The 25,502-nt window shown below is 37.7% G+C and overlaps 5 protein-coding genes and 1 long non-coding RNA gene across 6 annotated transcripts; 2 read left to right on the forward strand and 4 right to left on the reverse strand.

Annotated features, from left to right (window-relative positions):
• Positions 1–1,753: 1,753 nt before the first annotated feature.
• Positions 1,754–2,846, reverse strand: LOC119084906 (nuclear envelope phosphatase-regulatory subunit 1 homolog). Its single transcript, XM_037195061.1, has 5 exons — positions 2,676–2,846; positions 2,540–2,611; positions 2,333–2,467; positions 1,995–2,073; positions 1,754–1,927 (listed from the first exon to the last, which is right to left on the reverse strand). The coding sequence occupies exons 1-5, from the start codon at positions 2,701–2,703 to the stop codon at positions 1,864–1,866; spliced, it is 378 nt and encodes a 125-aa protein (XP_037050956.1). The 5' UTR covers positions 2,704–2,846; the 3' UTR covers positions 1,754–1,863.
• Positions 2,847–5,850: 3,004 nt separating this feature from the next.
• On the reverse strand, positions 5,851–6,849 carry LOC119084915. The gene is made up of 2 exons (XR_005089160.1): positions 6,488–6,849; positions 5,851–6,402 (listed from the first exon to the last, which is right to left on the reverse strand). It is a non-coding gene; the product is annotated as an uncharacterized LOC119084915 (long non-coding RNA).
• A 1,236-nt stretch (positions 6,850–8,085) lies between these two features.
• LOC119084905 (programmed cell death protein 5) lies at positions 8,086–9,002 on the forward strand. Its single transcript, XM_037195060.1, has 3 exons — positions 8,086–8,307; positions 8,421–8,535; positions 8,606–9,002. The coding sequence occupies exons 1-3, from the start codon at positions 8,245–8,247 to the stop codon at positions 8,827–8,829; spliced, it is 402 nt and encodes a 133-aa protein (XP_037050955.1). The 5' UTR covers positions 8,086–8,244; the 3' UTR covers positions 8,830–9,002.
• LOC119084869 (protein disulfide-isomerase TMX3) lies at positions 8,990–11,681 on the reverse strand. Its single transcript, XM_037195006.1, has 7 exons — positions 11,347–11,681; positions 11,021–11,276; positions 10,570–10,898; positions 10,407–10,498; positions 10,150–10,326; positions 9,904–10,077; positions 8,990–9,407 (listed from the first exon to the last, which is right to left on the reverse strand). The coding sequence occupies exons 1-7, from the start codon at positions 11,384–11,386 to the stop codon at positions 9,192–9,194; spliced, it is 1,284 nt and encodes a 427-aa protein (XP_037050901.1). The 5' UTR covers positions 11,387–11,681; the 3' UTR covers positions 8,990–9,191.
• A 4,058-nt stretch (positions 11,682–15,739) lies between these two features.
• On the reverse strand, positions 15,740–22,465 carry LOC119084865 (rho GTPase-activating protein 68F). The gene is made up of 9 exons (XM_037195000.1): positions 21,998–22,465; positions 19,904–20,062; positions 19,641–19,720; positions 19,427–19,572; positions 19,025–19,342; positions 18,874–18,961; positions 18,450–18,753; positions 18,273–18,379; positions 15,740–16,344 (listed from the first exon to the last, which is right to left on the reverse strand). Exons 1-9 carry the CDS (start codon positions 22,041–22,043, stop codon positions 16,147–16,149), a joined length of 1,446 nt encoding a protein of 481 aa, XP_037050895.1. The 5' UTR covers positions 22,044–22,465; the 3' UTR covers positions 15,740–16,146.
• Positions 22,466–23,633: 1,168 nt separating this feature from the next.
• LOC119084908 (autophagy protein 12-like) lies at positions 23,634–24,644 on the forward strand. Its single transcript, XM_037195063.1, has 3 exons — positions 23,634–23,832; positions 23,932–24,068; positions 24,427–24,644. The coding sequence occupies exons 1-3, from the start codon at positions 23,739–23,741 to the stop codon at positions 24,547–24,549; spliced, it is 354 nt and encodes a 117-aa protein (XP_037050958.1). The 5' UTR covers positions 23,634–23,738; the 3' UTR covers positions 24,550–24,644.
• The last annotated feature ends 858 nt before the right edge of the window (positions 24,645–25,502 follow it).

Consider the following 25,502-nt stretch of genomic DNA (forward strand, 5'->3'; position numbering starts at 1 on the left):
TTACGAGCGAGGGAAAAACTTTTTCTTGTTGAATAGATAGGCACATTCCCTCTCTAATAAAGTAAAAACCATTATTATCCGGTAAATTCGCTTAAATGCATCGAAACCCATATGAAAAACAAGCTCAACGATCCATATTCCAACGGGCGATGAAATCATTGTTGGATGATTTTTGATAAAATTTTTGTTAATAACGTCACCTCATGCGCATGCCGCATGACGATTGAGACAAACACATCGTGAGTTTATAAAATGCATTTTTCATCGAATTGCATACAGCCGAGGAAAAATTACAATTACGATTCAATTCTTTTGCTTCAATCCACATGCATTGTAACCAAGATGATATCATTTTCTATCTCTTTTAAAAAATGTACGACCGCGAATGTGCTGGCTTTAAATAAAAATTAGTTTTGTAGTCGTTTGACCAGCTTTGAAAAAAGTCAGCAGTTTTCAGAGCTGGTGAAACCAAATAAATTTTCTGTTGAAAGCTAACAGATTCGTGGTCGTTATTACGGTCCTATATTTTTGAAAAAGGATTCTGATGGAAAGATTTCATCATAAATAATCTAAAATCCAGTACTTAAAAAACGTCCAAAATGGATGATTTTCAGCAAAGCATCGTAAGAATGGACCCTTTGCAGATTTGTAATCTACATTTAGGCGAAAAAATATTCGTCTTTTTGATGATTTCTCTGAACCTTTTTTTTAAGTAAAACCATTAAAGCCCAAAATTTGCTAGTAGCCCGACCTCGATGCAAAATCTTTATCGTAAATAGTTCTTGCTGAGAAACATATATGGCATGTTTGGTATCATTGGAAAGCTTAGACTTCAGGCTATATTTAACAAGGTATGTTGTGTTGAAATATGTCAACTGGCAAGTTATGGAAGTAGCCCAAGTTCACCGAGGGTAGCAAAAAAGTGACTTTTTTGAAAAAGTACCAAACGAGACCACTTTCGAAATTTTGTTATTGCCATTCGAAAGAGCACATTAAGTTCGTCTAGAATCGCTATTACAGTGTTACGTTGGGCGCTTTGTCGTGGAGTCATCAACCCTTGAAGTAGGTAAAATTGCGACTTTCAGCTTCTATTACTCTACGACCAAGTTCCCGAGAGAAATAAGTTTTACATGGTTGATCTTAGAATTTGTCCCCCTACCGATTCCAGCTTCATCCACTGGTCCAGCAACTTCCACGGAACCAGGCGACGATATTCCTAGTTCTCAGAAACGGCTCAGCGGTTCCGACTGAAACATGTGCCGTTGGATAGTAAATGCCTACCCTAACTCAGCTATGAAAAGAACCGAGATGGAAGTTGACATGTTTATTTAAAGTTCGTTCAGCCCCACCGTGAGGTACTTCAAAAGACTATTTTTGTAAGCAACACTAACGGCGGACTTTTCACAATAATTTCATTTTCTTTCTAGTTTAGTTGTTATAGTTGGGCCGGGTAGCTTAGCTTCACTGGGCTCACATAGCTACGCGTATTTCGTAACCTCAATTACCCAGAGAGTCGCAGTTTCAAGAGAATCGTATTTCTGTAGTTATCATGAAATCGCGATCGATTTGTGTGTGTAAAATCTACTCGTATTTTAATGGAAGGGTGAGCAGCGCCAAAACAAAACATTTTCGGCCACTGAGAAAACTTCCGATCTGATTGCTGTGCTAGGCAATGATTCGAAACTAGACCTCCATCAAAAACGCAATCACTGATAGCATATTGACATGGATCAATAAAGACACTTTCAATTTTCTTTGTGTTAATGCTTTAATTGGTCAGCACCACAATCAACATCCGCTACATAAACAAACCATAACAAAAAAGAATTGTAAACAAAACTTAAAAAAAATAATATTCAGCCGCTAGTTGGTCGGTCTCGGCATCAGAATTAATTTTCCCGTATCATCACAAGACATGTTGAAGTCGCTGAAATGTGAAAAAAATGAAATTGAGGCTGGCTACCGAAGAAAATTAATAATTTTTTTCTACCAACCTGAGGACTGATCTCGTTCTCGATGTTAATATTTGCGGTGCAACAACCAATTTATGAATTCCGAGCAAAAAAAGTGCAACTGAAAAAGTCAAGAAAGTCAGAAATTTTCAAGAATTCATCAGCAACGACTTTGATCTCTACATCGAATCGGATTGCTAAAGGAACTTAAGATACAGACGTTGGGCTTCTCAGCAGGATGTCTGAAGCATCGCTCAGAACGGAACCGCAAAACCAAAACCATTATCTTGCTGAAGGCCCCATAAACCCGAGTCGAAAACTCGTTAGAATCTGGATCGACCAACTAATGCAAATCGTACGATTTCAACATTCACACTTACTTAGCAATACTGTGGCACAGGTGAATATTGGATGGTTTAACAAAGACTCAGTTAATGGCACCACCGAGGTCCGTGGATCTGTCAGCCAATACCAAGCGCCAATTGATGTGCTTATTGACATAAGGGTAAGTACAACTGAAAGTGATATTTTTCGAACAAATTAAAGAGAACCGAATTGAGTGAACCACTACGAAGAGTGAAACTTACTGCGCCATCGAAGCGTTGAAGGGTTTAGGCAGGCTATTACTTCCGTTAGTCGTCGCTCGAATGCTTTTAAATCTGTAAGACCAAACTTTTAAAAAGAAATTCTTTGAAATAGACGAAAAACTGCAGCTTTGCTTGCCTTCACATGCCGATGGTTCTAATGACATTTTGATTTAAACTAAACTTAATATTGGGATAGCACCGAGCAAGCTACAAATTTGTTGGATTTTTGCAACAAACTTAAATCAACAAAATAAAAGTTTCTATCGCTCGCAATACTTGTCAAATACCGCGGATAATGGAAATGTCAAACGAATGCAACCACACGCGTGTGTGCATGGTGTGCATCGAAAATGCATTCTGTTGATTCTGTTCCAATATGTCACTTCGTGGCGGGAATTTCAAACTTATTGTAGAAAGGTGACGTAAGTTTACTTGTTTATCTAAAGGCTAGCATTCACCGTGTGACAGAGAATGTAAAATGCTTTGAAAATAACAAAAATCTAAGAATTATTCTTAGATACATTATCCTGATCTGATGAATGTTGGATGGTAAGAAATGCATAGGATATGCTTCTATCAACGCACTTCAAGCAAAAGTAATCATAGTTGACAGCTGCCAAATAGAGTACTGTTTTGTATGAAATGGTTTTTTACAGTTGTGTGACTTGAAGTGCCTTGCTGCTGTAGACGAAATCGTTTCTTAATTTCTGAATTTTGTTGTCATTTTCTAGTATATTTGTGAATGATAAATTAAATTGAACCGATCAAGAATTAGATTGTTTACTTTTTACATTTCACGAATTACAAGCATTTGTTTTACTCTAAATAGGGTAATGAAACTTGTACTCTATTTGGCAGCTGTCGACTGTGATCACTTTTGATTGAAGTGCGTTGATTCCATTCATATATATGAATAGCAACGCACTTTTAGTATTTCGGATGAATAGTTATTTTCCTAACGCATGCTAAAATAGCTAATTTAGCGAATTAGAAATTTTCAGCACGAGCCAGAGGCGAGTTCTAGAATCGAATTCGCTAAATGGTCCCTTAGCATAAGTTAGGAACAGCGTTTTTCCTGAACGACGTTGGATTTAATTTATCGTATGGCGTTTACAATCAACATATCACAGGTTGTAATAAACTAAATCATCAAAAAGAATTGTCAAATGTTTAAACATTAAGGTCAAGATTCAACAGCCATTCAACCGCTCCCTCATCCAAACGGTTTAGCCCATCTAATAGGCCACCTAAAAACTTCCTGATCTGGCAGTCGTTCACTATATGATCCATAGTTTGGTCCGGTGCGCCAGAGTCACATACCATTGATTCAGCTAAATTCCATCGAAACAGGAAACGTGCGCAGTTTCCGTGACCGGTTCTTATGCGGTTCAAACGAACCCATGCTTTGGAAGGTGGAAGGTTGAATCCGAGTGGTTTTTCTCGTTTCGCGCCAGTCCTAAGTTTTAGGACCTGTAAATCGTAAAGAAATGATTTTTCCCGCACGCGATATCGTTCGGGAAAATCTGACATTTCATAACAAAATATCATGGCCGGTGCATATGTCGTATTTCAGTTGCCCGGTAGGGATGGGAGGCGTTCAAAATTATCGCTAATATCAATCGAAAGAAATTATCGATAATCGATTAATCATATCATTATCAAAATATCGAAATTCGATAATTATCAAAATGTCGATATTTTGATATTTATCCGAAAATTCATGATAATATACCGATATATCGGAATATATCGATAAATATCGGATTTTTGTACCGAAATATCGATATATCGAATTATCGATATCTTGATAATTATCAAAATATCAATAATTATCGATTATCGATATTTTTTTGATAATTTTCGATAAAAAAAGTCGATAATTATCGATTATCGATAATTGACAATTATCGATAATCATTATCGATAATTGACAATTATCGATAATCATTATCGCCCATGCCTATTGCCCGGTGCACAAAGGTTTTTTCATTTTTTCAGTTGTGTGACAAACTGTCAAGTTGCAGTACACTATTTTGAGTATCAATCATGCTTGAAGTGCGTTGATGTAAATCTGAATACTGAATACAGAGATTGTGTTGGCTTTATAGCGTCGGATTTCATTTAAATTTTTGCGACAAAGTTCTATCAAATGGCTGCAGAAATCACAGGTTGAATGTGGCCACAGCACTACTAGTATAAAATATAGTTAAATTACTTTACTTTTTACATACACAAATATCCCGCATATAAGCAGTGCTGTGATGTGGCATTGTCAGCCCTTGTACAATAGCCAGTGAGTGTGGTATCACTTGAAAACTCTTACCATATAGAATGCGATGTATGTTTGCAATTGATTTTATAAAAAAACTGACGCATAGGGTTCGTTCTACGATCACGGACGTACACCAAATTTTCAAAAAATTTCATTTGTTAGAAGTTCTAATCGGAAAAAGCGGGATGACGTGTTAAGTTGTAGCTAACTTAGCTAAGCTAAGGACATCATCTATTTATTCCAGTTCGATCCACAACGTTGATTCTGTTATTGGCCATAAAAGGCTGTTGGATTAACTAAATAAATAAATAATTGGTTTATCTTTATGAATGGTATAAAGGCGTTCAAACGCCATCTGAAAAGTCATTTGTTCGGTGAAAATACGACTGCGTCATTCCTTGTGATTGGACAGTAGTCTGCTTTAGTCGGTTTCTTTTTTTTATGTTTTTGCGTTTAAACGAGTTTTTAATTTGAATTTTTATTAATTTGATTTAATTCTGTCTCTTTCTAATTTCTTAGTTATTTGATTTATTGATTCAATTTGTGTTTTTTTGTATTTTTGTTTAAATTTTATGAAATTAATTGATTTATGCTGGAGTAAGAGTTTGGTTGATTGACAACGACAACAAGATTCAATAGATATAAAAACTCCCTCTTTTTCTTATAAGAACAAATTTAATCTAAAGTAAATATGTTTCTTTGAGTCATCGTCACCTGAGAGTCGGATCATTTCGGACCATTTCTTCTCTCTCCATCCAACCCAACAGACGAAATTTCTTCCATTTTTTTATGCCAATCTTTGTTTCTCGTCATGATGGGTTTTAAGAATTGCTGGGGGAGCCCCAAGAAAATCAAACAAAGACGGAGCAAAGTATTTTGGACCACTTAAATTTTGGGAGTATTTCCGACGATGCTTTCTCTCATTCACTGGTATGGGTCCCAATTTTCAATTATGGGAGATGAATCTCCCTGGAAAATGACATCACTTTTGTCAAATCCAACATGAGAGCGTGCATGTTATGAGATTAATGACAACAAATTTCGATTTACTAAAATTACGTTTATTGTAAATGTCATGTCAAAAGAAGTTTACCCGCATAATGTTACGATTCAGTTTTTTGTCCTCTGTGCACTGGTTCTGATGACCACACACATATAAAAAAAATGTTTCCCTTAAAATATTAGGCCCTGCTTAATGAAGACGTTGAGTTAAGATTGTCCAAAGGCCAACATGTAAAACTAAATTTTGTCGTCAATCAAACTAGTGGCTGATTCGTCTGGGCCGTCTGCGTCAATTTGTCTTTCGTTTTCTTCAACGTTATCATTGTACAAATTATGCTATACGTTAGAAACAGTTCTGATGTGACGAAGTTCACCAATGTAATTACAGCGAATCGATCGCCACTGTCGTAATACTTCTCGAGCCGGAAAGCGGCCAGGCCCAAATGGAAACAGATCATTGCCATACTAGCAATACAGTAAAATTTGAGTCGTCCCAGCTTCTTGGCATCATCCTTTGAGTAGTCACTGTGTAATGTAATACCACAAGCGCATATTAGTATAACAAAGCTTAGTCCGAAGGCAGTCTGGCCTGTAATAAATAACAATGAAATCAGTCATTTTATGGTGGAAAATTCCTCAATAAAAACAAAAATTTCAAAATTAATTGCTCTCACTTTCGTCAACAAAAAACACAAGCACTCCACTTAGTCCAATAATTAACGTAGCTACAATTGATAGCATGATGATGATGGTGTGTACGGTTTTGATTTTAGCATAACTGTGCGAAGACAAAAAAAATTTCCACAAGTTAGTGTTTATCACCACACACTAGATAAACAAGTCAGAGCTAAAAATAAGCTCTCCGCTTTCAATTTCAAACTATACAAAATGTTTGCGATGTTTACTTAAATGAAAAGAGCATACGTTTTCAGTCTTCTTTTTTTTTAAATAAATAAACAAATAAACAAAAAAAAAACGAAAACAAACACTCCAAAAACTTGAAATGTCTAAATTTTATGTCACAGAAATTTTGACAATCGATGGTGCAGTATAGAATGGCTACGTTTCATGACTACCTGCGGTATAGACTGTTATGATCAGAGCGAGAAAACCGAAGGCTAGTTATTATAACTTGCCTTGGGGTACTTGTCAAAGTATTTGCTTCTCTTTCAACGTGGTACTTTGAGAGCGAGAGGACAGAAGACCAGTTTATTTTAACTTGCCTTGGGGTACTTGTCAAAATACCTTTTTCCCTTTCATCATAACACTCTATGAAAAAACTTTGTTTTCCCAAAGATTCTGAAAGGACAGGTTAAGACCAAGGTTCTGAAAGAACAGGAACCCTTTGGAAACGTGTTGTTTTAATACAAAAATTTCAAAAATTTGTGAACTAAAACACAACAAAATACAACAATCCAACACTTTTGGTTTACCGTTAGTAACCATAGAGTTTTAAGCAACTCTGAGTTGATCACGAAGGCGGTGACACGCAATTGCGTCAACGGCTGCGAAGTTAATATGTAAAATGGAACTTAACAAAAACCAAATTCTGAATTTTCGAGAAAAATGATTTCTCACACAATCTGTACTTTGTGCGTTTATCAATTTCGGTGTCACCTCCGTGGTTGTCTTGTTATTTCACAGCACGGTTCTGAAAGAACCAGGTTAAGACAATTCTGAGTTGATCACGAAGGCGGTGACACACAAATTTTGAGTTCAGCGGCTACGAAGTTTATATGAAAAACGCGACGTAACAAAAACAAAATTCCGAATTTTCCTAAAAAACATTTTCTTCAAGTTGATTCCACACACAATCTGTACTGAGTGCGTTTATCAATTTCGGTGTCACCCGCCCTCGTGGGAGTCAAACTGTTCTTTCAGAACCTTGATTTCACAGAACCTTGTAACATTTTGGATTTGAAATGATGAAACGAACTCGAAAGAAAGGCGTCAATCAAGGTTCTGAAAGAACCAGGTTAAGACAATTCTGAGTTGATCACTAAGGCGGTGACACACAAAATTTGACAGTTAGATGTTTTTTGTTGAACAGACTCATTACAGATTGTTTGAAATGTTAACTTGAAGAAAAAAAAAAGTTTTTATCAAGTTGACATTTCAAACAATCTGTAATGAGTCTGTTCAATAAAAAGCATCTAACTGTCAAAATTTGTGAGTCACCCGCCTTAGTGGGTGTCTTAACCTGTTCTTTCAGTACCTTGGCGTCAATCGCGTTAATTCACCAAGTGAGTTGGTTTGATTCCACGTTGTCAGTGTGTGAGTGTGTGCTGTGTATCTGCTTTTATTGTGGTTGATTAACCAATGTGAAATCCTATTTTGGTTCTAAGTCATCATTCGAATAGTTTTTGCATATGCTCTCAGTTTCCCGATCGCTGATCATTTTCGAGAACCAACCATTTGAACATATCGGACAATGAGTGACGCGGATTTGGAACGTATTCGGCAACAGCGGATGGCCCAAATGCAATCTCAATTTGTAAGCCCAATCAAAATTTGTTTTTCTGTTGTTGTTGATTTCAATCAACATAACCTCCGTCGGTGATTTTGATCAATCGATTCCATTGATTTTGTTATTTTCAACGTACAAAGGGTGGTGGCAATGATGCTGAAAAGCAGAAGGCACAGGAAGACCGACAGCGACAACAGGAAGATGCAAAAAATTCCATGCTGTCACAGCTATTAGATCAAAACGCACGAGCTAGACGTAAGTGCAGGGTTGATGATTCATTGGCTACCACTGTTTCACTGACTGTTTTTTTGTGTGTGTGGAACAGTGAATACGCTTAAGATTAGCAAGCCGGAGAAAGCTCAAATGGTCGAAGGAATGATTATTCGAATGGCTCAATCGGGTCAAATACCCGGTAGACTGGACGACGAACAATTGATTCAGCTGTTGGAAAGTCTGAATCAGCAAATGCCCAAAAGCAATTCGACGGTCAAATTCGATCGACGTAGAGCTGCCATGGATTCCAGTGATGACGAAGATTATGGTTTATGAGTGAGGAGCAATTGAAGAGACAATGTGGAATGTCACACCTATTCGCACGTTTCATGTATCATGTACACATTTACTCAATCCTCATCACTACACAACTTTTAACGGTAAAATGTGTGTGTTGCTTACAATTAAAAAAATTTAAATTTCGAAAAGAAACAGCTTAGTTCACAGAATTTGTATTTATTTGGAGCAGATCATTTTTGTTTGGTTTATACAGTCTCTTGCGGCTCGGTCGGAACACTCATTACTCTCGTTTGTATCCGATTTCTCTTTCTAATCTTTGAAATAAATTAATTGTTTGAAAATTAGACAAACACACCCAACTCGAAAAGCCGATAAACAATTTTCGGCTAAAATACGATTTATTCGCGTTTCTCGTGACCGTCCTCGTCATCTTCGTCTGCGTCCAGAATATCCGCACAGCAAATGGAGTACATGATCAATGACAAAAAACCCAGTGGAAGACCGAATATTACGGATGTAAGGACAGGATTTCCGCGCCACATATCATTCAGCGAACGCTTCGCTTCAAAATAGCTGCGATACAGGCGAACGCTGAACGAATTGCCACCGTAGGCCTGAAAAAGAAAGAAAATCATTTTACTACTAACTCCTGCATCGGACCCAAAGAGACCCGAGACAAACTTGGAAACGGTGGCGGGACATTTCTACACGGTTAAATATCATCAGAAAAACGATATTATCGTTTTGTGAATGACAATATTGACGATATTGAGCATGTAAAATTATTTTAAGGATTTCCTTAGGTTCACACATGGATCGCAAGCATTTTTATTCGGGATTTAGATAATAATAAGACGAGGGGGAAACTACGCGATGAAATCTTGTTCCGCCTATTTCCATTAGTGTCTATTGACGGCTATTTGCGTCTATTGCCAGTTGTTGGTTGCGTAGTTTCCTCCTCGTAATAGGAGTTGCAATTGCTGAGCTTGCTTTTTTAGACGAACAATTCAATCCCTGCCAATGTTGATGCGCTTTGATAAACTTTCACATTCAACCATCTGCGCCCAGTCAAAAACTACATTCAACCCAATCGATGTCAATGACACTCACCGTGGCTTTCTGCTGGTGTATGCTCTCCAAAAACAAATGAATCGCATCGGCCGTCAATTGCATCGGATCGTCGTCGGGTATATGGTGTTCGGAGGTGGTAGCGTTCAAAACGAGTAGATGCGGTGTGGGCAAACTGTCCATAACAATTGAATGGGCAATATCCGGACTGCCAATCTGTTTCGTTAAAATTGAAAGAAATTGATTTTCAGACACCTTGAAGATTTCCAACATTTGTTGCACATTTACCCATCCGAATTGGAATCGGGAATGATATTTGGAATGATGTTTCCGGCAGATCGACTCAATCAAATCGCGAAACTCCAGTTCGTGACTTGCAATCTCGTACAGTTTGTTCTCTTCGACCACTGCCAGAACTAAATATTTTTTCGTCAGCAACAATTGATGAATGTTGGCTCGAGTAATCTGGAAGGAGAGAAGATATTTTGTTAGAACTGAATTGGAAGCGCTGCGTGCGAAATAATGAGAACGAATGAAGATGTTACCTTAGGGAACAGCAAAAATCGTTCTTCGTTAACCCACTTGTGTAGTGACTCGTTCAGATGCGACACCTCCACTTCGTTGAAATTATTCGAGACTGCAAAGACATACAATTGAGAGACCTTTGTCTGTATGTGAAATCAAACAACAAACATGGACGATACGTACGCGGAAAGTAGTAGTGCGATTTCTCCTTGTAAACCAGTATCGATGGTACCGTGTCGACGTCGAAATGCTTTTCAGCAATCTCACCGGATGTTGCGTAGAAGAATCCGTGCGGTTGAAAGTGTTCGGCAACCGAATGGTATGCGTCCCACAAAACTCCGTCCTGCTTTCCGACAAACGTAAAGAAAATTCCATTGTTCGTTTTCAGCATGTCGATACTTTCGACCCGGGCCACTTGCTGTATGGGTGGATTGGACATTCGCGTTGCGAATGGAATTAGTTCGTCTTTGGTACGATCGCCATTGTAAATGAACTCTTGATGTCCCTTGATACTGAGAAAAGGGCAACAGTTAATGAACAATTTCACTAATCGAACTTCCTACGGTTGTTCTCTCGTTTCGAGTTCGTCGTGTCCATAGTATCGATTTTGAGCCATGTGTGTGGCAAAACTTACAACATGATCGTCGGGTAAGAATTGATCTTAAAATGTTGTCCAACTGCTGTAAAACGGGAAACATCAATGCGGCCCACTCGTACATTCGTATTGGCTAACGATTGAGCTACGTGGCCCCAAATCGGTTCGGTACGCTTACAGTGTGCACACCACGGGGCATAAAACATGATAAACCATTGGCCCTCATGTTTCACTTCTAAAAATCGATCGCTCAGCTCCAATACTCGTGAACCGGATGCGATTGATGTGATTGTGACTGTTTAATTTAGAGCTAATTTGATTAGGAACTAACGTACAACGATACAGTGGTTTGGTTGGATATTTACCTAGGATTATTGAGATCGAAAATACGAAATGTTTTTCCATTTTTAACTTTATAAAAGCCGCTTCGTTCGATTATGTTCGAATCGCTGATTTCGGAATTAAATTTGGCTCATTCCATTCAGGCTCCGTCCACTCTATGTTCACAGTTTATTTATAAATTTATAAAAATTTGCAACATTGTCACTGATGCAAAAACGTATAAACCAACAACAACAACACAAAAAACATTATATTTTTTCGTGCAGTGAAAATGTCAAGCATCCACCCTCCCATAAAATTGTAGATATGAACATTGAACGCATTCAATTTTCATATGGAATTAGGGTGTGCTGCTTTTTACAAGGTTCTGAATACAAAATTTGCAATGAAAGTATGAAGCTGAAGCAGGTATGGCCGATCCCGAGATGTGTGTGGGGAGGTTGTGCCGATAATCATTTTTCTTGTTGCCACATCGCAAGAAAAGAAAGTAATGAAAGTCGTAGACAACAATGACAGCTAACGAGTAATTTCTGATTTAGAACTCTAGGTAAGTTTCTGTCACAACATCACTCGAATGCAATAAAAGTTATATTCACCCGAAACTAGTTTCCCATGAGCTTTTGTGGAAGTACATTATCATCAGTTATTACGACTTTTGGGGCCGTTATCGCAAAAAATGCACGTTTTCTTTAATGCAATAAAGCATTGTATTTCATATGGAGTGGGATTCTCGCTATCGCTCGAAAGTACCATATGAAATAAAGTACTATTATAACGTTAGCCACAAGTCAGATTCAATTCGTTAGATTGCAACACATGCCAAAACTCAATAGATCATTTTCATGACCTTGTAAACGAAAGACACGATCCCAACTGTCAGACATGTCGAAAAATATCGAATGAATTGAACGAACGATTTTCATGTAAAAACCAGTAAATTGAACGCAATTACCGTCAATTGATTGAGGTTAAGGACTACTTGACGAAAAATTAAGTGGGGTTACGTTGACGAGTACCGTATAATGAAAATGATCTATACTAACCAACGCAGTCCCAACAACATTATCCGCTGAGCGTTGGCGTGACCTTCAGTGTGTATTCAATTTGGGCGTAGCCTCCTCATATAAAACCTTGTGCCTATTGGCCCTTTTTTTTTTCAACGCACACACAATTTATAGATCATATTCAAGGCAGTTTGGAATGCCATCCACGTTGAAAAAATCTCGTACAAATGATTGAATGAACTAAACATTTAACGAAACTTTAGTGAGGCTACGTGTGAAAGTAGCGTATCTTTGAGATGATCTGTGTCAAAATAATAAGAAAATTAGTGCGTTTTCAAAACCTCCGGGCCGACATTAGGTCATATCTTTCTAAAGATCATCTTCAAGGCCATTTCAAATAGCATCCACGTCAAGAAATACCATCCACGTTAAAAAAAATCCCATACAAATGAATGAAACCTTTAACGAAACTTAAGTGAGGTTACGTCTGAAAGTACCGTATCTTGAAGATGATCTATGCTTACATTGTCCGATGTTGAGGAAAGTTGAAAATATTTTTGAAAAAAAAGTCCTACACGCACGGAATCTTGAAAACTGACACATTTTCTGTTTCTAAGGTTTATTTGAGTTTCTGATTTCTACATATAAAAATACATGCAAAATTCACAAAAACACCAATAAATCACGAAACAGAAAGTGTGTCGGTTTTCCAAATTCCGCGAGTGTAGCAGAATATAGATTATTGATTGTATAGGTTTCTTCCAAGGTGAATTGAAATGTCAAACTGGCATCCGTAGAAGCAACGCACGGTGTGCCTTAACCAACTTTAAATGGAAGTGTCGCACCACATCGGATTTTTTTTGCTAATTCAATAGGGGGAGGTAGACTGGTTACAAAAATAGCAATAATAAGAAAAACGGCTGGGAGAATTTTTTTTGCGACCACTTTGAAGTCATTTTTCCATACATTTTCATGTATTTTATGAAAATGACAAAAATGTTTTTTTCGCCAAAATACGCATTCACAATTTTTATCATTAAAAAACATTATTTTTAGCAAAAAATTCTTCTACAGTATGCCTCTAAACACTGAGATTTCGTTTATACACCCAATTTATTTTTCATGTCCAGCAGAATTTGATATATCCAAAAAGCTGTATAAACGAAATCTCAATGTTTAGATGCATACTGTAGAAGAATTTTTTGCTAAAAATAATGTTTTTTAATGATAAAAATTGTGAATGCGTATTTTGGCGAAAAAAACATTTTTGTCATTTTCATAAAATACATGAAAATGTATGGAAAAATGACTTCAAAGTGGTCGCAAAAAAAATTCTCCCAGCCGTTTTTCTTATTATTGCTATTTTTGTAACCAGTCTACCTCCCCCTATTGAATTAGCAAAAAAAATCCGATGTGGTGCGACACTTCCATTTAAAGTTGGTTAAGGAACACCGTGAACGCACTTCAAGCAAAAGTGCTTCGATTGACACCTGCCAAATAGAGTACTATTTTGTATGAAATTTTATACCCACTCTTTTTACAGTGTAAAATTTTGTATGTAGTACTGTCAAGTTTCAGTACATTATTAACAATGAATATGTCAAATTAACAAAAGAAAAAAAAAGTTGTGGTTATGGTTCTATGGATGACATCGGTTCGCATTCGGTTAGTGTTCGGCTTTTTTATACTTTCATTGGCTTAAATAATACATACATTGATCATCTTCACGAAAATAGTTTTAGACGTAGCCTCACTTTAGTTTCGTTAGATTTTTCGTTCATTTGTTTGATATTTTGAAACATGGATGAATTTCAAACGTACTTACTGGAATATGATCTATCCACATAGCAGTGTCGCAAATCAAAATTTTATCGTTTTTTGTCGCATCGTACTAAATGTCCTAGCAAAAGTCACACATTACAAGTCGCTGCATCTTCACTTGTCAAACTTGTAGCCTACATTTGGGCTCAAAAGTTTTATATTTTTGATGATAACTTTACAATTGCCTACATTAAACTACCTCAGCAAAAGTATTGAAATGTGTCAGGTCTTTGTTAGGATGTAACCTAAGTTCGAGAAAACTCAAAATTTGTGTCAATTTTTGGTACCTATTAAGTTTTCTCTGGCTTAGGTTGCATCAGAAACAAACATTTCAATTTTTTATTCACACCTAACACATTTCAATACCAATACCTCTGCAAAGGTAAAGTAGACAATTGCAAAGTTATCATCAAAAATATAAAAATTTTGAGCCCAAATGTCTACTACAAATTTGCCTAGTGAAGATTCCTCTTAAACTAATTATATGTGGATTACAAAAACAAACCACCCCACTACCCAGATCTTCTCCTAACTCAGATAAAATGTCGGTATTTACTTTTATTCAAGTTAATACTTTTTATCTCACCCGTCCTAGACAATGAAAGTCTAGAACAGGTATGGTCGATCAGCGAATTCGTCTTAAACGCACTCACATTTTATGTCCAAATAATATGAAAATGAGTGTGTTCAAGTACGAAAATCAAATTTTTATGTCCTCCGGGCGGACAATAGACCATACCTGTTTTACACTTTCATTGGTCCTAGACATAGAAACTGTCTCTAACATTTGCTTCACATATGTGATCACATTATTTGAAGATATGTGAGTCACATGACTTTCAAAGGACACATTTGCCACTGCTACCCGCTACCGCACATCTGACGAGTTCGGACAACTTGTATTCATGATTCCCGCACCTCCCTCAGAGTTCATTAATAAGAACCAATTTTTGTTACATTAATAAATTTGTTTTTATTCCATAACATTATTACATATTCGTCTGTTTTGTTTTTATATTCTTTTTTCTTTTACACTGTTCGTTACTACAACAATTAATTTATTTTATAAAATTAATTTAAAATTAGTTTCACTTTGCGTATTTTGTTTGTTTTATAAAATAGTAGAGGTACGGGATAAAATGGTGCGATTGGTATAAGTTCGATGTGATGCATAAGGTAAATTAGTTACAGGATAGGTGATTTGTCCAGCGGTCCAGCCGGTAAATGGTTCTAATTGTAGAATTCCAATCAATTTCAACGCACTCTGATATAAGAATACCGTGAATCACTCATTACATACGACGCTGCGTAGCTTCACTGTACGTGTACATGTAAGCGAATGTGATCGGAGAAATAAGACGTGAACTGATCACGTGACCGAAAAAAAATTGTTTTTTATAGTTCAACATGTAGCCTACGGTCTGAAAGAAGGAGTTGATAAAGACAATCACGACGGCGACCGACAAGCAAAATTTAATTCAGTGGATTTTTTCAATATCAAAATTTTCGCAAACAAAACGTTCTCTTTTATGTCGACAGAGGAGCCACTAGTAAATTTTGCACCGGTAACTCTGAGGTGTCTTCAAACCGGTTCTTTCAGAACCTAGTATTAGCCTAGTGCTACTATAACTCGTACCGAGTGATGTGTCCATGTATTTTTAGGGATTTAAGATAAGGATTTCCACTTTCAATTATCATAAATATTTCTTTTTACACTTTCTAGTTGACTGAACAACATTTTATTTACACTAGAGCATTGCTTGCAATATTAATGATTTCTTTGGTTAGTACAACTGCAGTTGGTTACACATTCCATAATGATTTAATCAAAGTCGTTAGGTAACTGTGTGAGTTGTATATACGAAATGAATTTAAAAAAAAGAGTGTTAAATGTACGGCTTACTGTTCAACTGTTCAACCAACAATTAAAATAATTAAAAAGAAATGAAATTTAAGAAAAAATACACAGAAAGTAAAACTCGTTTAAAGTAGCCTGGGTTAATCGATTGACTCTTTCTGATTGATGTCGACCATGTAAATGTCTCTGTGATTTTGCAGAACAAATTCCAGGAATGCATTGATCGGTCCGATTTCTTCCAACGACATTTGATTGTGTTTTGCCCACACTAAATTCGGTCCAAAGACAATGGCCAAATTGGATGCAGTCATTTTGTTTAAGTCTTTGCATTCCATTACCTTCGTTAAAAAAATAAGAAGCGAATTTTAGACGAAGACCAACTTCAAAAATATTTCAAGAACTTTTTCGAGTGAAACATGAACTCACTGTGACACCCAATGAGGATAATAGTTATTTGTTACCGAGAAGAAAAGTTGGAAATTTCATGTCGAGGGTGTTGTTGGCAGAGCGTAGCGAGAGCCACAAGTCAACCGAGAAAAACGAGCCGTCAGAATAGTCGGAGCGTTTGCTGCGACTGAGCCCCGTACAAACCCGTACATCCATTGCGCACGTGACCCTAGTTCGTCCGTCGCCCTACTCTTACCGTAAGCCTAATGCGGCCGGAAACGTCGGTAAAGTAAAATTCTTATGAAATGTGTACGTCTTAAAAATTGCGCATAGCGCAATTACGAAGCCCCGTACGACGTTCCTTTCAAATGTAACACAGACTACACTTACCACTGATCAGTGACTTTGTAATTATCATTTTCATCGATTTATATTGTTTTTACAAAAATCCAAAATGGCGGCCGACGGCCATTTTGTTAGGAGGTGGAAAGTAGTAGGGCTGCTTTACATTCGTTAGTACCTTTCAAACAAAAAAAATTCATGAAATTCGGTCAAATTTTACTCGAGATATTAATAGAAAACCACCACCTTCACTGTACGGCCGAGTAGCCTCATATACGCTCACTCCAAGAGACCTAGCTCACGCTCCGGTGAACCGAATTTCATGTTTTCCTTGATTGGTACGGTCAATACCTATCTAATAACGCAAAATCCATCTAAATACGTTCAAATTTGGCCAACCTACAAGCAAAAACGGCTTGCCGCCCTGCACCTAGTTCACACCAAGGGGTCTAACAAACGAGTCGGTCATCCAATTTCCATAAACGTTTTCGTCGATCGGTATTGTAGATAACACAATTTATTTATTCAAAGCGAAAAAAAAGACTGCTCGCATACTTTCATTTGACGTATCATTTACAAGTGTAGCCTTTAACTGGCCAGATATATCTTCGGAAAACGTTAAATCACTTATGGGGCCCCAGCTCAGGAGGGGTCAACCCAAAATCGCCCATCTTCGAACTTAGCCTCACTATTTTGACTATCTTTCAAGGAAAAACAAATTTTGAAATCGGATTTGATTTACTCAAGACATCGACGTGACGGACAGACAGACATACGGACAGACATACAAAATTTTTATTGCGGATTCGTCATCTATGAACATAGGCAAACACTTTGCCCTTACTTACTTTGCTTCGAATTCCATCAATTACACACGGCATCGTAATCCTATAAGCCCCTTTGTACTTCGTACGGGGCTAAAAATCAAACTTTTCTTCCCTAGGTCAACGCGACACTTTTTACAACGAAGGCTACCAAAATTCCACTTGAGGTGAGAAAATGACTACAATGTTTACCTCACATCCGTTTCGAAAGCCTGTGTTGTGAAAAACGCTGACTTGTCGGCCGACAAACAACACACTCAAAATGCAATTTCTAACTTTTCCTCCTCTGTGAACAAATAACTATTGTGCCACACTTCTTGTACATCTACGACTCTCTTTCTCTTGGATTTTTGGGATTAATATGGTAATAGTGACAACACTTTTTGATGGTGCACCAACATCCTAGGTGTCGAACTCCAGGATTTCGAAAGATTCTTCGTTCTTCTTCGTTTGGTTTCTCTAACGGCTTTTGGGATTATAAAGGTGGTAGTGGCTTAGTTTCGTAAACCTCCATCACTGTCTTCTAATGATTCCATTCTATTTACTGCGGTTTGCCTTTGTCAATTTTACTCATTTCAACCATTCTAAAATTACTGAAAGGAGCCAAAGACACCCTGAAGATGAAGAATACGTCGCAAAGCTAGAGTTCTCGACCTTTTAAGATGCTTGACTCCGCGGAGTCTAACCCGAAATTGTAACGATGGACCACTTACCTTCACTAGAAATTCAATTAAATATTTAAAAAGTTCATAATTCTCAATAGGCAGTTTTTCTCGTAACATTTGTTTAACATTCCTGGATCGCTCCTCTTTGGGATATTCTAAAACGAAAAGAACAAACTGCGTTACCACTTCATTCCCGTCACACACACACTACTTAACTCAACGCACCCAAAAAGCTCGTAATTTCGTCGTACAATTCGTAGGTCAGTAACGGCTCCTCCAGATCTCGCAGGAACGTCTTCAGCAATCCAGCTATTACGTGAGTATCGACGTCCTTAAAATCGACATCGTTGCCGCCATTCACTTTCTGTTTCAATTCAACGACTTTGGCATAGTGACCGGACCGACGAAAAATGCCCTCCGTATCGATAACGCCAGTTATGGACAGTGAATCAACGCATTTCCGAACGATCGGAGGAATGTAATTCAGGCACGGACTGTTTTGATTGATGAATTTAAGTGATACGCCGAACTGTTGATAGAAAAACAGTTGGACAACGATTAAAATCACACATTCATTCGGTGAAGTAAATGAGAAAAATGAATGTTGACGATCGAGAGTCTGGCGTCAACAATAATGCGATTGTCGTACCTGTGTACTTTTGGGAATCTTATCGTCAGCTACCATTTTAGTGCCGTCCACCACCGACTTATTTCCTCTACTGTTCTTCTCGTCAAATCTGAAACCGAAAGCACAATGTACTCCACCGCCTTGGCCGCTCCAAAGAGTCAGCTACACTCACTCGTAAATGTTTTCCGGTAGTTTCAGTTGATTCAGTCCCAACGATTGCCTAAGTTCATCCAAATTTGAGATGTAAATCAATTTGTTTTTGAACTTTTCGCTGATGAACGGCTTGAAGAAATTCCAAATCAGGCGAATGAACAGCGTCGGATGAACGACATACAATTTTTTCAAATTTTTACGAAAATTGCGATCCAAATCTTTGTAGGAATTCCACAGGAACGGGATCGACGGTTTGTTGTCTTCCTTCAATCCCTGATGGAAGTAGACGATAACGTAGTCGTTTTGAACGTATGGCTCCATTTGTTTGATTATGTATCTGCGCGTTGGGTGCGAAAAAGAATTCGGTTAATTTAGACACGATCCAATACCTGTCAATAGTACAATTCACCACATAACATACTCAATGAAAGTGGTGCCATTTAGATCTTTTTTCTCGGGCAGGCGGCAGGCGTAAATGGCAAAAATGTGCTGTCCCTGTTTGTCCGTACCGTAGAAATCGATAAATTTTAATTTCGCATAATTTTCCATGGCCGACAATTCGCTGGCCTATTCATAAAATGACAAAAGAGATCATTGTCTTAAAATTGAATGATTTTTGCCCTAAATCAGCTTACATCTAACGGATTCAATTGCTCCTCATAATTGTCTGCTTCCAGTGTTTCATTAATATCGTCGTCGACATTTGCGAAGTCACCTGAAACGATGGTATTGAAAGGTGTTGGTGCTACTAGTTCACAAAGAAAATTCTTTTTAGAAAAATAGTATAAGTGGGTCAGCGGCACGTAAGAGGTGGTAATGTTTACTCAAAGGAAAAGCGTAGACGCGGACACCATACCGATCCACAAATCGTTTGTATTGCTATGCAAATGTCACTTACCAGAAACAAAGTCTTCATCGTCTAAGACAATTTGGCTAGGATCTGGTGCATGCGTCAATTCCGTATCATCAAATTCCAAATTTGGTTCATAGTCGTGCCAATCACTCAAACTGGGATGCGGTTCCTCCGAATCGGTAATGATTGGATTTATCGCGGGTCCTGCAAGTAAAGCATTAGGATGATACACTACCACGCACAGGGCTGTTTCAGACTATATTCGTTTATTCAATGTCATTAAATTGACATTCATAAGTAGTTTGGCCATTTTTCAGTATTTTTATGAGCCGCATTGGTTCCTTCACCAATGACACTCCGCACTGTCAGCTCCTTAAAGATTTTCCAATTGTAGTCAATTACGAGCACCGAAACAATAGATTTGTGCGGGCTCGTAACTGAACGTTTGCGGGATGTAACTGACAGAAATTTGAATTATTCAGTCACTTTTCTATGCAAAGCTCATCCCAGACTAATACTTGGTATCCCCTTACGCCGTTTTGCCTACATTTAGCTAAGCCACGCCTCTTTTCAGAATTGGCCGAGGTGTAAGGTAGGGTGACACTATTTCACCGAAATTATTCACGGCGATTCTGCAGAGTATTTTTAAGAAGTTAAACTGGAGTAAAATGGGAATAAAGATAAATGGAGAGTACCTGAGCAATGTCCGCTTCGCTGATGACATTGTACCGATAGCAGCGAATCTAGGTCAGGCTCAGCTTATGCTACAACAGTTAAGTGAAGAGGCAAGCAAAGTTGGCCTCAAGATGAACTTATCGAAAACAAAAGTCATGACCAACATCGGGGACGATAGAGAAATCAAAATTGGTGACACTGTCATTGAACGAGTCGACAGCTACGTATATCTAGGACATAAACTGAAGTTAGGTCTGGACAACCAAAGTGCAGAAATAATAACGAGGATTAGTCTGAAACGCAAAGTTTTCGACACTTGTGTCCTTCCAGTGCTCACTTATGGAGCGGAAACGTTAACTTTAACGAAAGCATCCGAAGATAAATTGAGAGTGACACAAAGAGCCATGGAACGGAGTATGCTTGGATTAACACTCAGAGACAGAATGACGAATCAATGGATTCGACAACAAACCAGGGTCGTTGATGTCATGGAAAGAATAGCGTCTCTGAAATGGAGCTGGGCGGGACATATTGCAAGAAGGACAGACGAACGTTGGACCAGAAAGATCATGAACTGGCGACCATATAAAAGACGAGCTATAGGTAGACCACCAGAGAGATGGACAAACGGAATTAAGAATATTGCAGGTACAAACTGGCAGCAAATGGCAATGGATCGTACGAAATGGAAAGAAGTTGGAGAGGCCTACATCCAGCAGTGGATAGAAACAGGCTGAAAAAGAAGAAGAAGAAGAAGACGCCTCTTTTTCATTGTTTTAAGAGTATACGGAGCATAAGCGCCTTAAGTGGAAATCAAGCATAAGCTTAAACGCTTCATTTCAACTTACCAGAAACGTACTCCGTGTGAGAGACAAAATTGATTTTTTTTTCAATATTTGCCTTGTTTACTTGACAGCTCGCATTCTCATGGCTCTCACACGGAGTACGGTTAATTGAGTGGAAACCATACTTAAGTGTCAAATGTTGTCCAAAATGTTTTTTTTTGTCGCTCAGAATTTTTCACCCTCTCGCCTGTCATAACGGCCAAACGATTCGTCTTAACAGCCCCTAACGATCTGGACATTTTATTTTAGAGAAAGTGAAAATTCATAACGCTAATTTTGAGAATCTTTGAATTTGAATGACACAATGACACGGTAGGGATTAAAACGTACAATTATAAATATGACTAAGCGCACACTTAAGTGTGTTCGAATGACTTGGTTGGATAATGTAATCATTAAAAATGTATTTTCAAATTTTGTTTTTACATTTTTGTGCCATTAAGACAGCTTACTGATTAGATTAAACTGGAAAATGAAACGGGACTGGGGGTCATTGCTTGCACTGATTCAAGAGTTGACAAAAAGGGATACTGACGCATACATACTTGACGATTGGGGCACACGTTTTTGGTAGATTTAATTAGAATTAATTGCGAGGAAAAAAATTATGAAAACTTACCTGGTAGCCGTGGTGGAATATTTGATTTATTAGCTAGCGGATCCATGTTTTAATTCGAAAATATAAATTATTAATCAAACAGTTTACTGAAGCCGAAGCATTCAAGCCAATTAAATGTTTGCAACAAAACGTAAAAAGTCAATAGTTTCTAACGCAATTCGTTTTCCTTTTTTTTGTAAGATTTTTGTGTGTTTTTTGGAATTAGCATAAAACGAAAATTTACGTCATTTCCATACGTATACGTCGCACAAAGTAGTCCCGACAAGATCTGAACATTAAAATTTCGATTCCAATTTAAAGAACAAAAATGATCGGAACACTTTCTTGATTCATATTGATTTCCGTTTAATTAGTGCTTATCACTCGACTGTTATTTTGTGAGATTATTTTGACTGAAATTTATTTTGTTTTTGTTCATTTTCTGATTGTATCTTTTTCTGCGTAACGTTGTTATCAATGTTTTTCGGATTATTTTTGTCAGGTTGTCCATGGTGTTGATGAGTGCGATTAAGGCTTTAAATCTGTTAACACGAGCAAGGTTCTGAAAGAACAGGTTAAGACCAAAGTATATAAACACTGAAGGTCCCGCTGATCCGCAAAAACAGTCGGATCCCTACTTTCTTCCGGGATCCGTATTTCTTGCTATTCCCTGAGGGTCTCCGGTACATACCTTCAGTGTTTATATTAGAGATGTGCGGGCCGCCGCGGGTTTTTATCCGGCCCGACCGGGCCTGGGCCGGGCAGGCTTCAAATCTGTCGGGCCGAGCTTGGACCGGACCTAAAAAATCAAATTTTTGGCCCGATTTTCAAAGTTTCGCGCACTTTTTTATATGAAATTTGCTTTCGGGCCGCCCGAAAATGTCGGCCCATCCGAGTTTTTATCCGGCCCGATCGGGCTTGGGCCGGACGGGCTATAAATACGTCGGGCCAGTTCGGGCCGGGCTTTAAAAATGAATTTCGGACCGGTGGATTATTATTATTTGCATCACGTCCGCGAACTTACGTGCGGGTATGATTTCGCAGCTGTCAGAATCTGTAGTTGAAATTTGACATTTTATATAGCTTTGGGACAAACCTATAAACCGGGACATATAGATTTTGTAAACGGTCTCATGTTTTTAATTATTTTGACATATAGTGTGAGTGCATTGAAGATAAATCGGCCATACCCGGTTTTAAGCTTTCATTGATATCGTGATTAAAGTTGAATCCGTTTTGTCTGAGTTTAGCTCCCCGTTAACGTGACGTTTCTACTGGTTAGATGACTTTTTCATTGTTTTATTCCAACTGTCATGTAAATGGCTGGAAAACGGACGACTGTGAATTCAACTTAATTGTCGTGGGGAAGGTTCTGAAAGAACAGATTAAGACACTTCTGAGTTGATTACGAAGGCAGTAGCATCAGAATTTCTCTGTGGCACCAATTTGGTTTGGAAAAGTCTAAATGACTATTCCAGCTTACAAAAAAAATAATCTTCAAGTTGACGTTCATGCAATTATGTATTGAGTGCGTTTAACAAATTTAATGCCAACCGCCTTCGTTGGTGTCTTAACCTGTTCTTTAAGAACCTTGAATAAAAGTCCAGTGGTGGGCAGGTGACAAACGCTTTCATTTCTGACATGTGTGTGTAGTGTAGTGGTCTGACATATTAAGTGTCAAGCCTGGACACAAAAAATAAATAAAAATACAGAAAAAGCATATTTCGAACGGAAAGATAATCTAATTTAAGTGAATTCTACAATGGATAATCCAACTGATGATAAAAAAGAAATGTCAATGGAACGTGAGTCTTCGACGGATACTGCACCAGAAAAGCAATCAACTTCGACAAAAAGTAAAAGGACAAATTTTATACTTTCAAAACGAACAGCATTAAATTTCACTTTTCCTGCTTTCATGTTTTCTTCTGTTTTCCCTTCCGTCTGAAAATCAGTTGACATACTTCTCAATGCGACTGGAAATGTTCCGATAATGAAAAAACGTAAATGGGCTGTAGAGGGCAACAAACCAATAGGGTCAATTATTTCCTTTATTCATAAATACCTGAAAATGGACGCGGAAGAGAAGTTGGTAAGTTTAGCCGAAATAAGGTAATTGACCGTGATCTACACATGCGAAAAGCTGACAGTGATTTGCTCCAGTAAATTTATGGGTAAAATAACCTCTGTCACAAAACACGGTCTTAAGTAACCGTGATTCGCGCTGTGGCGTTTCGCATACAGCAAATTATCGATTTTATATGAACTTCCAACTTCCACAAATCGCAGAAATTATCAAACATAATTAATAAAAATCCAATAATTCTTAATTAAAGTTCCGCAAATCACGGTCAAATACCTCACGTAAGATTCTTCATCTAACCGAAATTCGGATTCCGAATCGCCTTCAATTACCGAATCTACACAAATTGAAAATTCCATTTTTCCAGTTTTTATACGTGAATCAAACATTCGCACCGGCGCCGGATCAAATTATAAAAAATTTATATGACTGCTATGGATCGAATGGCAAATTGGTCCTGTATTACTGCAAGAGTCAAGCCTGGGGCTAATTTGCGTTACATTTTATATTATTTTCAGACTCTCATCTTAAGATTAAGCTAATTTAACGCATTTTTTATAATAAATGTTGTGTTCTTATTTTAAATTGCATTTTATCGAAGATTATTTAAGATAAGCCCCTTTGTGCTTCGTACGGGGCTAAAAAATGTTCAAATGATCTGTATGCTAAAATAACCGTACGAAAACGGAACGCTGTGAAATTCAGCATGAATTCGATTCAGCTGTTTCTCAGCTGATTCACACAAACAATCAAAACTGTTGATACGTCTTTATACGGTTTTACCACGCGAGTCCATGTAGCAGATTCAACCGGATAAACTAAACAATTTTGATTGTATCTGTGGATCAGTTGAGAAACAGCTGATTTAAATTCATGTTGAAAATTTTCACAGCCTCTGACTGTGAATTCTCCAATCAAACTCATTTCACCTAAAGGACACATATTTTCAATTTTTTTTTCTTAAGGGGCCATTCATAAAGTGTGCACGCAGTGTGCGGTCATTTTTTGACCCCCTCCCCACCGTTTCGCACACGATTTTCCATATAAAAAGTTCCAATTTCAGACCCCCCCCCCTCCCCCCTTAAGTGCGTGCGCACTATTTGAATGGCCCCTAAGTATTGTTTCCATTAAAAAACAGCACTTCGTTTAGCCTCCGTCTACATGACAGTTGTAAAATAGAACAAAAGAACTGTCACGCAAACGGAGTGGAAATTGAATTTATTTCCATTTTTTACTCCGTTTACGTGACAGTTCCTTTTGTTCTATTTTACAACTGTCATGTAGACGGAGGCTAAACGGAGTGCTCTTTTTAAGTGGAAACTATACTTTATTAGTGTTGAAATATCACGATTTCGTCGCGTATTTCCAACGTCGTTTAGGAGAAACTTATGCTAAAAGGACTATTTAGCGAATTCGCTCTCTCTTTCGCTAAAAAAGCCTTTA

The sequence above is a fragment of the Bradysia coprophila genome, unplaced genomic scaffold, assembly GCF_014529535.1.
Source record: "Bradysia coprophila strain Holo2 unplaced genomic scaffold, BU_Bcop_v1 contig_94, whole genome shotgun sequence".
Classification (NCBI taxonomy): domain Eukaryota; kingdom Metazoa; phylum Arthropoda; class Insecta; order Diptera; family Sciaridae; genus Bradysia; species Bradysia coprophila.